This window comes from Ostrea edulis, chromosome 6, assembly GCF_947568905.1.
Source record: "Ostrea edulis chromosome 6, xbOstEdul1.1, whole genome shotgun sequence".
NCBI classification, from domain to species: domain Eukaryota; kingdom Metazoa; phylum Mollusca; class Bivalvia; order Ostreida; family Ostreidae; genus Ostrea; species Ostrea edulis.
Window position 1 is genome coordinate 24,432,767 of NC_079169.1, and position 12,540 is coordinate 24,445,306.

General features: G+C 33.9%; 1 protein-coding gene across 3 annotated transcripts in view; it reads right to left on the reverse strand.

The window, feature by feature from the left end:
• Positions 1-6,253, reverse strand: part of LOC125683239 (uncharacterized) — a 28,440-nt gene extending 22,187 nt beyond the window's left edge. For 2 of the 3 annotated variants that reach the window (XM_048924192.2, XM_048924190.2), the window contains exons 1-3: positions 6,057-6,250; positions 5,331-5,438; positions 405-429 (exon numbers count right to left, since the gene is read on the reverse strand). In XM_048924192.2, the coding sequence (XP_048780149.2) occupies positions 405-429; positions 5,331-5,438; positions 6,057-6,210 (287 nt within the window). In that variant the 5' untranslated portion in view covers positions 6,211-6,250. Of the gene's footprint in view, positions 1-404; positions 430-5,330; positions 5,439-6,056 lie in introns of all 3 variants that reach the window. The other variant, XM_056142114.1, reaches the window with a different exon arrangement.
• Positions 6,254-12,540: the final 6,287 nt, after the last annotated feature.

The following is a 12,540-nucleotide window of genomic DNA, read 5'->3' on the forward strand; positions in this document are numbered from 1 at the left end:
ACAGAGATGTAAGGAGATTCCTTCAGCGCAAGAATCCGAATAATCTCAACAGTTCAAAGGTGACTTACCGTTTAAAATCAGTGATATTTGGAGCTACTTGTTCTCCATTTATTTTGAAAGCAACGATTTTGAAACATCTACAGAACAGCAGATCATCAAGTTCAGATATTTAAAGAGTAGAAACAAGACAGGCTGCCAGTGAACTCAACTTGAAATGTCATGGAAAATTATCCATTGATTATTGAGCAATGTAGCAGGTTTCCTTAAAACGCCGTGATTTTTATGACAAGACGACTTTGTATAACCGTAGAAAACAAGGTTAGAAAAGCATGAGAGTGCATATTTTGCTACCGCCAGTTAAAAGTCAGTTTAGTGCAAAAATTGAAAACAAAATTTGAACTTACTGTTGGTTTGTATAGCATCTCGAATCTAAAAATAAATGCATATACGTCATTGAAATACATTTACCATATCATCCTTAGTTATTTTATGTCTAAGGAAATTTTGCTGATATATCATAACTTGTAAGCGAACGTATATAAAATATTCAATAAATGCTCTTAATGTTATGGTAATAATTCAGTTGAGAAGTGGTTTGATTATCGGTTCGGTTCGTTGTATACTGTTTAATGAATTTGTCACTCATATGGATACTGCCTGTGAAGGGCTGCAAAAGTTAGGCCTATGCTCGACGCGTACGGTCTTTGAGCAGGGAGGGATCTTTATCGTGTCACACCTGTTGTGACACGGGGCCTCAGTTTTTGTGGTCTCATCCGAAGGATTGGTATTTGACTATTATGTGTAATCATTCAAGTTAAGCTTCAAATCTTTAGTCAATTAAAAGTCTTTAAACTAATTTGCACTGAAAAACATATTATCTAAAGTCATTCAACAGTCCATGTTGGACAAAATCTTGTGTGTCCAGGGGTCCTTGTTTGCCCAACTATCTATTTTGTATTGCTTATAGGAGTTATGAGATTGATACTGTTCGTTATCATCACCTTTCATATCAATCATGACCTATACAATGGCATCATCAAAGTATACAATAATTAACACATTGAAATGGTTATATTCGGGTGAAACTCTAACTGAAAACTTTATCCACATTTCTTCTTCAACAATAAATAGAAATGTCTGATATAGTGGTGTACACGATTTCGCAGGTAGCATGTGAATGTGGGATTAGTAAGCGCCAATATATTCTCGATAATTGTTTTCCGTGCTCATTTTCAGGTAAGGATATATGAAACAGAAATTTCAAAATTCAAACATCTTTTTATGCGTTTTAAGTGATAGTCGATAATGTATGTTATAGGTAATCTCATTTTAGAGAAGAGTTTCCTAAATATGATCATTAGCATCCTGAATACTGGGGACTACTGTATATATTTTTCGGTCCTGAATGCTTTGTTTGCTTTCAGACAACAAATAAAAAAGTAAAACTACCTGTAATACTCTGAGCTTAAGGTCATACTTGATGTCTCTGACATTTTTCTAAATCTATTTTTAATCTCTTCAATTTGAAGCTTTCATGTATGGTTTCGGAAATACGTTTAAATTTTTATTAGCCTGGGTAGCTCAATGGTTACAGGTAGATCATCTAACTAGCACTTCAAGGCTTTGGGTTCGATCTCAGGTCGATCCAATGAATTTCCCCTTCCTTTTTTCAATTTCTTTTCATATATATGAAAGTTGAATGTAAATAAATATTTTTTAAAACTCTTCATGTAGTATCCCTGCGCCATCATGAAGCGTCACCGTTCCTATCCTCATGTATATACAACAATGAACAGAGATAACTTTTAACTGATTGCGCGATTTCTCATAGTGATGTTAATTTGGTATTCATATTTGGAAACTATTTAATCTAATTCATTTTGCTGAAACATGGCATAATTTACATACCTGGAGCAATCTACACCAATTATAAATCAATCTATAACCAATTTAAAATATCACGGCAAAAATTTCTAAACTTAGAAAAAGGTGATGAATGGGCACATATATACCCTTTTCATTTGATTGCAATGATTAATGAGAATATTGTTGGATAAATAGATGAAACCAAAGAACTTCCTCATTATTTCACATTCAGGCATTATTAAAAGCGTTTCATTCCTTTATGCAATCAGTCTGGAAACTTGAGGTACTATTCACATTGACTTTTTATACCCCCGCAAACGAAGTTTGGGAGGTATTGGAATCAGCATGTCCGTCTGTCAGTCCTTTGTCCGTGCATGTTCTAAGAAACTACTGCATGGATATTTATAATAATGTGTACACTCATTACTCACCATACAAGGATACATATGAGGATGTGAACCTGGTATTTTCATATTGATTGGACAATGTTTCTTCAATTTACAGTTTTGTTCTACTTATGGACATTTTTAAAACTAAAAAGAGTATATCTTAAAAATTCATCAAGAGATTTGATTCAAACGTTGTAAATACATTACATTTCTTATTTTAAATTGTTCAAACATATATCTCTTTGGAGAATATTTCAAAAACAAATTTAAATGTTTGCATCAAAGCTTTTACATACATGCTTTATTTAAGTAAAGTAACATTTATCTACCTTACATTTTGATTTATAATGAATGTATGACTTTCTATTTTCTATAAATCCATTTTCGGTTTGTGTGGGGGGATGTTCATACTCTGGCAATCTTTGAACCACGCACCAGATAAAGAGAAAGATAAAAATCCTATTTATTGGTATAGTGTTTATATTGAACATCACGGGAAATATTCGATTGATTCATTGATAGTCTTTTCAAGCAACATTTTCAATAAAAAAATACTAAATGACAATTTCATTACAAAACTTCTGGTTTGATCTGAGTAAGTATATTTTTTATCCATTTTATAGTGTGTTTCGCAGGGGTATTAGTCCCTAAAGGACAGTTCTAGTTTACATTATAAGCACAACATTCAGTATTAGCGATATCTTTTCCCAACTGATTAATTGTTCAGTCAGATGATATTTAATCATTGAATGTTTATTTTATTACTCTTTATCATGTTGATCATAAGCATATTTAGAATGACTGATAACGTATCTCAGCGTGTAAAAAGCCCAACATTTATGATCCGATGTTCGAAACACTGCCAATGAGACTTTGCTTTTATTTTGCTTGAGACAGGCAAAACCCATCACCAACTGAAAGGAAACTTGTCATTTATTATGTAAATGACGCAATGAAAATATACTGTTGTATATACACAATTCTGAAGATATATATCCCATTTCCATTCTTAATGACCGTGTAGCATGTTACAGCGTGGCGAGAATTCCATCGTCATCGAAATGAAGTTTAAGCTGACTTGCCTAGATGGTCGAGCGGTCTTGTGTAATGGTAGATGACCCTTTTCCCCGGAAAATAATAGCCAAAAAAATGCTACAATAGATGCCTGCTCAAAAAACGTGGGTAACAACCATCGATAGGCTTTAAATATTTTACACAATAATGACTGGTGGCAAAAGGGATGGTTGGTGGGTCAATAAGATTCAGACAGCAGATTAAGCGTTGCTTCTCCTTTGTGTCAACAAATCGATAATGAAAACATGACCAAAATAAGCACAACTGATTGGTTACATACCAAATAAAAAATATAACCAGTAATTAGAAAACAACATGCATTTTCTGTTGTTTTTTGTAAAAATAAGTTATATGAAGCCAAATAAAAATAATTAATACAAGGAAAAATTTATTGTTGCTGTAAAATTAATAACATATAATTGTACAGACACAAACCACCAGGAAAAATAGCCTTGTAAGATGAAGGAATCTCTATAATACATCATACACTTTGTCATATAAATGGTATTATTTGTCAACAATAACTAGTATATCTATACACTTTAGTAATAATTAAGTGTTTAAAGCTTATTTTTAAATTTAGATGGATTAATCATGAACGCCTTCTTCAGTGTAAGTTGTTGACTTGGCATTATGACGTCAGAGGCATTATGTAAGGGGACGTAGTGATATCATTGGGAATCAATATCAATTTATCATGTTGGAAAGTAAATATGATACTGCTTTTACTTTGGAATTATTAATTCATAATGCACTATTGCTCTTAAGTAGGAAATATGGATAAGACTCCGCAAGCAATTAGCAAATGTATTAATTGATTTTATGATTTCAAATGCGAAAATGTCAATTTCAAAATTTGCCATAAAATCCTACAATGATCTTAGAATTTCTTGTAAAGATCAGATACTGACTTCTTTTAATTTCTGTATACTTTTCGTACACGGTTCATTACACTTCAGTTTTATTCTACTTTAAACTAAAATTTAGATTTTTTTTTAAAATCCTGATAATACATCATACATTTTGTCACATAAATGTTATTATTTGTCAACAATATTTGGAATTCCGATGGACATGAATTGTGCTCCTTTGTTAGCTGACCTGTTTTTATATTCCTATGATGCAGAATTTATTCAAAAACTTCTACGCGAGAAGTAAAAATTATATCTTGCTGTGGCCTTCAATGCGACATTTAAGATGCATCGACAACGTTTTATCTATTAACAGTAATAACTTTCATCCATATGTCTATTCGATATACATGTATACCTGTGAACTCTAAATAAAAGACACCACTGAGTCATCCACTTCAGCTTCATATTTAGATATTTTATTGAAAATAGATATTAACGGCAAATTAACAACTCGACTTTATTAGAAACGGGATGATTTCTGCTTATCCATCGTCAACTTCCCATTTCAATGTAGCATATAGTGATTATATCTCTCAACTGATTCGATATGCAAGAGCTTCTTCTGCGTATGATCAGTTTTGAAATGGAGGCAGGCTACTGATAAACAATTTGATGGTGCAGAGGTTTCAACATTCTCGTTTAAAGTCAGCAGTTCGCAAATTCTATGGTCGTTATAACGATTAAGTTTGCCAATACAACCTGTCATTGGGTCAATTGCTGTCTGACCTGTTTCATACCGATTGGTAGGCCGTTCTTGGCACACTGATTTTGACTACATATACCTGAACAAGATATCAATAAATACATATGTATAACATAATTAATGCACACAATTATTGTAAAATTGTTCCTAAATTCATTTGAATAGGGGGTGCTTACTCCTCTTGTTTGCCCAACTATCTATTTTGTATTGCTTGTATGAGTTATGAGATTGATCACTGTTCGTTATCTTCACCTTGCATATATATATATATATATATATATATATATATATATATATACACACACACACACACACACACACATATATATATATATATATATATATATATATATATATGAAATTAATATGTTTGAAATAACTTACATTTATACACGTTGAAGGATTTGTAAGATCTATCGATCTCTGGACACTGATGTTGACATTTTTCTGTGTCCATCTGGAGCGCCTCCGATATGTACACTGGACAATATCCTTCAAATAGACGTATCTGAGATGTAAAAATGTTATATATGTTGTTTTATAATTTGCTTTCTTATATAAAGACGTCACCAGCTTTAAGTCAAGTAACAAAACGCTTTGACCTATGCATGACTGTTACGACCGTGGCAGTGAAGTGAAGTGCAGTAATTAAAGCTTTATTTATTTAATGAGGATTGCAAACAGCCCACGGGCTATGAATATGCTCTCCACTTCTTCATGGTGGACATGCTTACCGTGACATGGGACCTCCATCTAGAAGTGACATTTGAAAAAGAATCATGATTTTTCCTCTAATATTGGGTACTTGACAAAGATTTGATGGGGCGCCATGTACTACATGTATAATCGAACCCCTAATGCAAAGTAAATGGAACGCTCAAACGACTAGTTTATCATAACTGATAGATGTTTTAAAGTGTAAAAATGATGAATATTTGGATGATCACTTTTCAATTGCTCGATTATTTCTCCTGCAACTATTTCAAAACTACTTGAATGTAACATATTTCAGTTTAAAGTATTTATCAAATCCAACTTTTGAAAAGAGGGGATTTTGAGAAAAATGTTTACAACGGAATTTGATAATAGTTCTCTATTTAAATATCTCACCTGGTTCAACCCATATCCAGTCATTACAACCGCTGACTGTCTGAGAAAAATCGTTGAACAGACAGTGGTATTGGTCACTATTCTGACATTGCTTAGCTAATTGCTGCCTAGTTTCGGAATCTGCTGGGCAGCTGTTAACATGTATAAACCCCATCACAATGATTTAAAACAACTATTTCGTTACGAATTCATGTAAAACAAAATTATATCTGTGTTGACGTTTATTCGGTATCTGTCGATTGTATCCGCCGATAAGCTTTGAGCTATGAACACACTTGTTTAAACTTGTATATCGCTACACCTGTCATATTAGGGAAACGGTGGAGATGTGAAACATATCTATACATATGACACAGGTTAATTAAATAAAATTGTGACTGACTTTATTGATTCTTATAAAATTATAGTTTTACTTCTAAGTTGATTTGTGAATTCACTAATCTTTTAGAACTAGGAGGTGATAACCTTAAATAAACAACTGAAAACGGATTATCTTACATCACCACTAACATTATCTAAAATCCAACCACAGATGAGGTTCCATTTACACTATACGTATCCGTGTCCTAGTGGACCAAAGTAGCTCAGTATAGCAATCTAAACTGATGATAAATGGCAGAATTTACTTAATAAGAAATCATATACTCTTTCAAATAAAGAATACATTACATTGGACTACGATTTCTTACCTTTCAAGACGCAACAATTCTATGTACCATGTAACGTCAAAATTAAAACAATAATTTGTTTTGTGAACATTATATCAAGATGGATATGGGTCTTAGGGGTAACCTGCAAACTGTTAAAATTGGATTATGTAGCTTGATAATGTTTTGCAATTAACAAATACCAAACATTTCATATGGGGATTACTTTTGCAGAAGTAAAAGATATATAACATATTTTGTGTGTGGTAAATTTTGCACATTTATGTTATCGCAAAAAGTTTTGAAGACTATCCACACTCGAACGTGTTCGCGGACTGGTACCACAAAACAATGGTCTAAAGCAATTAACCAATGTCGCTTGATTCTCTGTGAATGTGTAGCAACTAAATTCACAAGTGCAAATTAATTTGAAAAATGTCACAGACGATTTTTCTTTTTCTTACATCATATCTGTAACTCAAAAAACCGTCGTTCTAATTCATATCTGCCCTAGTTTATAAATGTAGCACAGGACATCAAAATAGATATGGGATTTTTTACCCCATGGCCTAAGATAAGATAATCTGTTGTGTGACATCATTGTATCTACCTCCTTATCATCACTTGATAGGTAAATATATGATCTTTACATCATAAAAATTTAAATTATCATTCTCTATTTGGGGAGCTTAATCACGTACATCGCAAAGAAGCTGCCGCAAAGACAATTAATTAGTAACTTATTAATGACTAGAAAACATAGTTGATATTTCATCTGCATGCGCATGGTAAATGAGGTAGCTGTTTTTTATCTTCACTGGATACAGAGTTCTAATTTCCATAGGGAATTGCATGCTTTACAAAGTATAAGTTCCAGCAAGTTTCTGGAAGAATTCTTTGAAAATAAACTAGATGTGTACGTAAGTAAGAGACATGTCAAATTGGGACGACAAAGAGACATCCTGAAAGAGAAGGGCCTTCTATGTCCAACATGTCTTGCAATAAACAGAATAAATAAATAATCCGACATGTACATAACAACAAGATATAATGTAGGGAAATGATTTTAGGAATCCTGCTTATCGGTGTTTTGCTATAATTTCAGCCGCAACTGTCCGTAGTCTACAGATCATTCAATCACTTAAAACAGTAGCAAAAATGACTATATATGTATTGAATGTACAGATTGGTTCGTATGACCTTTCTGACTGTCCTTTTACAAAACAAGGATATGATAATGAAAGGTGAAGGTAACGAACACTGATCAATCTTATAACTCCTAAAGGCAATACAAAATAGAGAGTTGGGTAAACACGGACCCCTTGACACACCAGAGGTGGGATCAGGTGCCTAAGAGGAGTAAGCATCTCCTGTCGACCGGTCACACCCGCCATGAGCCCTATATCTTGATAAGGTAAATGGAGATATCCGTAGTCAAAATAATGTCTGCAAAATATAGTCATGGTCAGGATAATCTCGGGTTTTACAACTCAACACATTTTTGAAATAAATTTGTTCATAAAATCAATCAAACGCTTACTTTTCTTAATAATCCATTGGTTCCTGATAATTCATTAATTATAAGCCCATGTAATTCACCATTATGTCATAACTTTGAGTTATTAGTTTGTCATTAACGCCCGTGTTCAGTGAAACATCCAACTATGAAGCAGCACAATCTGTACCCATTGCAATTCTAGTATAAACTGTTGAAAAACGTGATCTCCAAAGAGTACATAGATACTTTCAATGAGGAACTATAACATCTTTTATATATTAACTTCACAGTACCTGTCCGTAAAATCAGAACTGTGTTCAACAGAGTATTTTTTCGAATTACTGTCATTAACAATTCAAGGTCACTCAAGTTCAATATCTATTGTGCCCCCACGAGCATCAATGACTATCTGACAACGCCTTCCCATGGACGCAATTAAGTCTCTAAAACTGTCTATTGATGTTGTTCCTCTAACTGCAGAGTTTGGGCCTTTTATTGCAGAATCTGAAGCTGCGGTTGTCTTTGGTGGATGCGCCTATGCAGTTCGCCCCATGTGTGTTCGAAATATAAGATTCAAATCTGGTGATTTGGATGACCAAGGAAGAACCTAGATATTGTATCTTTGCAGAACATCACACGTTGTGATCTGTCGTTATCATGTAAATACTGCTACTGGATACTGCATTATTGGAACGATGTGTAGCTATATTAATTTGAGCCGTCAAAGTACCCTTTATGTGATCCAATGCTTTCCTGCCTGGATATTGCTGCCCACATCATAACCTTACTCCTCCAAACCAGTCAACCTCCTGAATGCAATTTTGCGCAAAACGATTAATGTTGGCGCCTATACACTCTGAGTCTTCCATCAGGTCTCTACAGCAAAAATCGAGATTCATGGCTGAACCGAACCGTCCACCAGTGTTGCTGCAGCCATATTCTATGAATCTGATACCATTGTTCAAAGTATGTTGCGGAGCCAGAACAATGCCACGAACAGGTCAGCGTGCTCTGATCCCAGCATCCCGTAGTCGATCGCGAAAATTGACGTCAGAACTTGTTATATACTCTTTCTATGGACAACACTTTAGCCCCATTTCTTATATCAGGGACCTTGTGTGAGAATAAAACGGGGAATACTCCGCACGGATGATTCAGCGATGACAACGAAAATATACCCGAGGCGATTCGCCTTACAAAGGAGCAAAAGGTAAACATATTGGAACTAATGTTGGGCCAAATAGCTAACTACTGTCCTACATTTAGGAATAACATCGTCATTCCACATCAAATCTGGCAAACTACCCGCCTTCATTATAGGTTCCAAATCACGGGGGCTCACTTCAGAGACTGTGTAAAAATTTCGGATTGTTACAAGGTACCAACCGTCAACGACCCCTTTCGACTGCGTAAGATAACCGACGTTTCGTCTGATGAAGAGTCCAACAATTTACCTATAGTCCATGTTTCGCCTGCTTTACTATTCCTCCCTAAAGCTACTGTTCCAACGCCACACGTCATAGCACCATATACAGCTGACAAATGCATAAATAATGACAAGTCCGAACCTATAACCGAAAATATTTCCATCGTTCAGCAACGAGATACCGACCTACCCTCAGATGAGAAAGTGCTTCCTTCAGCCAGACTGAAACGACAACACTCAGTTCCTCTGAGACACTCTGACTTTGTGATGTACTGACAAAATATACCATGGGCCAGTAACACATTACCTCCCCCCTCTAGGGATTTTTCTACACTTTGATTTTTTGAAAATGTGTATAAAATAAAGGTAAATGAAGGTTGTTTGATAAATTTATGTTGGGGTTTTTCAAGATATGGCCATTTGAATTTATAAAGAACCAGAGCCACAAAGTACTAAAATTGGTCCTTTCGCCAAAATAAATGAGACTTTCACAGTTGATGCTCTAGGATTTATAGGTTATAGAACAATTTATTTTACAACTATATCTTTTCTAGTTTTCGTTTTACAGCCGTTTAAACTTTGTGTTGTTTTTCAGCAGAAAAGCTATATAACGTCATGATGTTGACGTTATGAGAATCACAGTGTAATACACAAAAAATGGACGCATAGGTTATTATTATAGACCAGCCTTGCAAAACTTCATTGGGCTTATTTAGGTTGTAAATCACAACTAATAAAATACTAGGAACTTGTATATTTTCTATCACGATGTTTAAATTTGTGATATATTCCCCCTCCCCACTACATAACACTTTACAATTTTTTCCCGCTGTATTGGACATAATTGAAAAATCGTGATCAAAAATTAAAATTCCTTGCAGTGAAAGGACCACAGCAAATAGTATTGGTTTACCGTCTATCTCAAAGAAGAGTTTATATTTTCAAGTTGCATTTATATATATTCGTATCAATTTCCATTAAAATTGATATTAATTGACGATAAAAAAAAGAGAGACAACTGTATAATTTTGGTTAAACTTGAGTAATTATAGTAACTAATTAGAAAATGGATTTTTTGAACATCCACCTCGTAAACTAATTTTTTTTAAAATAAAACACGGTGGACCTTTAAAATTGTCGGCACCTCTGAAGTCTTAATTTTCTGAGCGAGGTAGACCTTTAAGTCCACGGAGGATCTAAGTGGATATCTGGCATCTGTGTCTCCTTTGTGCCAACGTGCACCTTCGTGTGATAAAAAAGGATAATAAATACTAAGCGAAATATTAGTGGGTGAAAATTAAAACGTATAAAACGGCGACTTGTATATATTCATATCATTTAATGATATATATTATTGTAAATTTGAAATAGTAATTTAATTTTTAAAAAACGCACCTTCACTGTCTATCTTTAAAGAATTATCATACTGATTTGATAACTTACTTAAATTGTTTACATGTTGGAGTTTGCTATTCGAAACAATTCATCTTAATTACTCTTAACTTATGACGTTCGTTATGTATTAGTTTTTCACGTTTATATGTTTGAAGCAGATAAATTGTTTTTAAAACCCCCAGAAATAGAGTGGACAGTGCCGCTAAATGGATTTTGATTATCTCTAAGTAGAAACTTCAACATGTTTGTAAATCGGGATTATTTCTTGTATATAGATATATCAAGATATTGATACATATCCGTATGCAGACTTCCCCGTAGACGTTCACACCTAAATTCTCGACACCCCGTACACAAACACCTGTACGTGTTAGTCGGCACATTGTTTCACAGCACGAGTTCACCAAATAAGAGACTTTCAGGATCATTTGATTTTAAAAATGAACAAACGAATATCACATGATATAAATTGGCAATGATTTCAATTTGATAAATAGCATGAGTTATACCAGCTCAAAGAAATGTGGACCATAAAATGAAAAATAAAAGCATTGAGTTTTGGGTCCATTCTGCTCTTCGTGGACTGAATACATTTTGTTATCGAAGATGGAAAAAATTATCTTAAAAATGCCTAGATTGTCCGCTTGCATAAACATGTATTACGGTGGTAAAAAAAACTAGTAAATCCAATGAAGTTGTTGTAATATAGATTATATATTTATTTTATTTTTGACTGAGAGGGCGTTAGATAGCTAGGCACGTAACATTGGTTTTAAAAAGAGAGGGGGCAATCCTAACTTGTGCCAGCCGAATAATTTAACACGGAAAAAAGGGAAATTAAATATATCAGAATGAAGTGGAATGGTTAATTAATAAGAAGAATATTGTTCATTTCAGGATTTGGTTAAACTTCCCGTACCTGTATACAATTACTGATGCTCTCTCTCTCTCTCTCTCTCTCTCTCTCTCTCTCTCTCTCTCTCTCTCAGTACTGTTGTATAGCGTGTATGAATAGAAGCAACTAAAATGCAAATCGTCAAATCATTTTGTCTATATTTTTGTGTGTGTGTAAACTAGTTGCATTTGACACCGATATTTCAAAGCAGTAGACTTAGATGGGTCGACACTGCACACTTAAAGAAATTGAATTCGGGAGGGGGATTGGGACAGTTTGAGTGGATGAAGACCACCACCGCCACCACACACATGTACACAATTTAAGGTTTTGAAGATTGGTCAATTTAAGCACAATTTCCTGTTGCTATTGTAGGCTGGATTATTAAATTAAGATATATTTATTGGCAAAACACATGTCCAGTTTATTAATTGGCAAAACATATATAATATAGCATTCAGCCCGTATGTCATAATTTAATTTTACTTGTATCACGTAATTTGACTGGTTGAGCAGCCGAAAAAAATATTTGTTTATATTGTATAAATGTAACTTGGTATGGGGATATACCTCCTTGACAACTAAGACAACACTACTTTTCCTTTTCTAATTTTACATTGGAC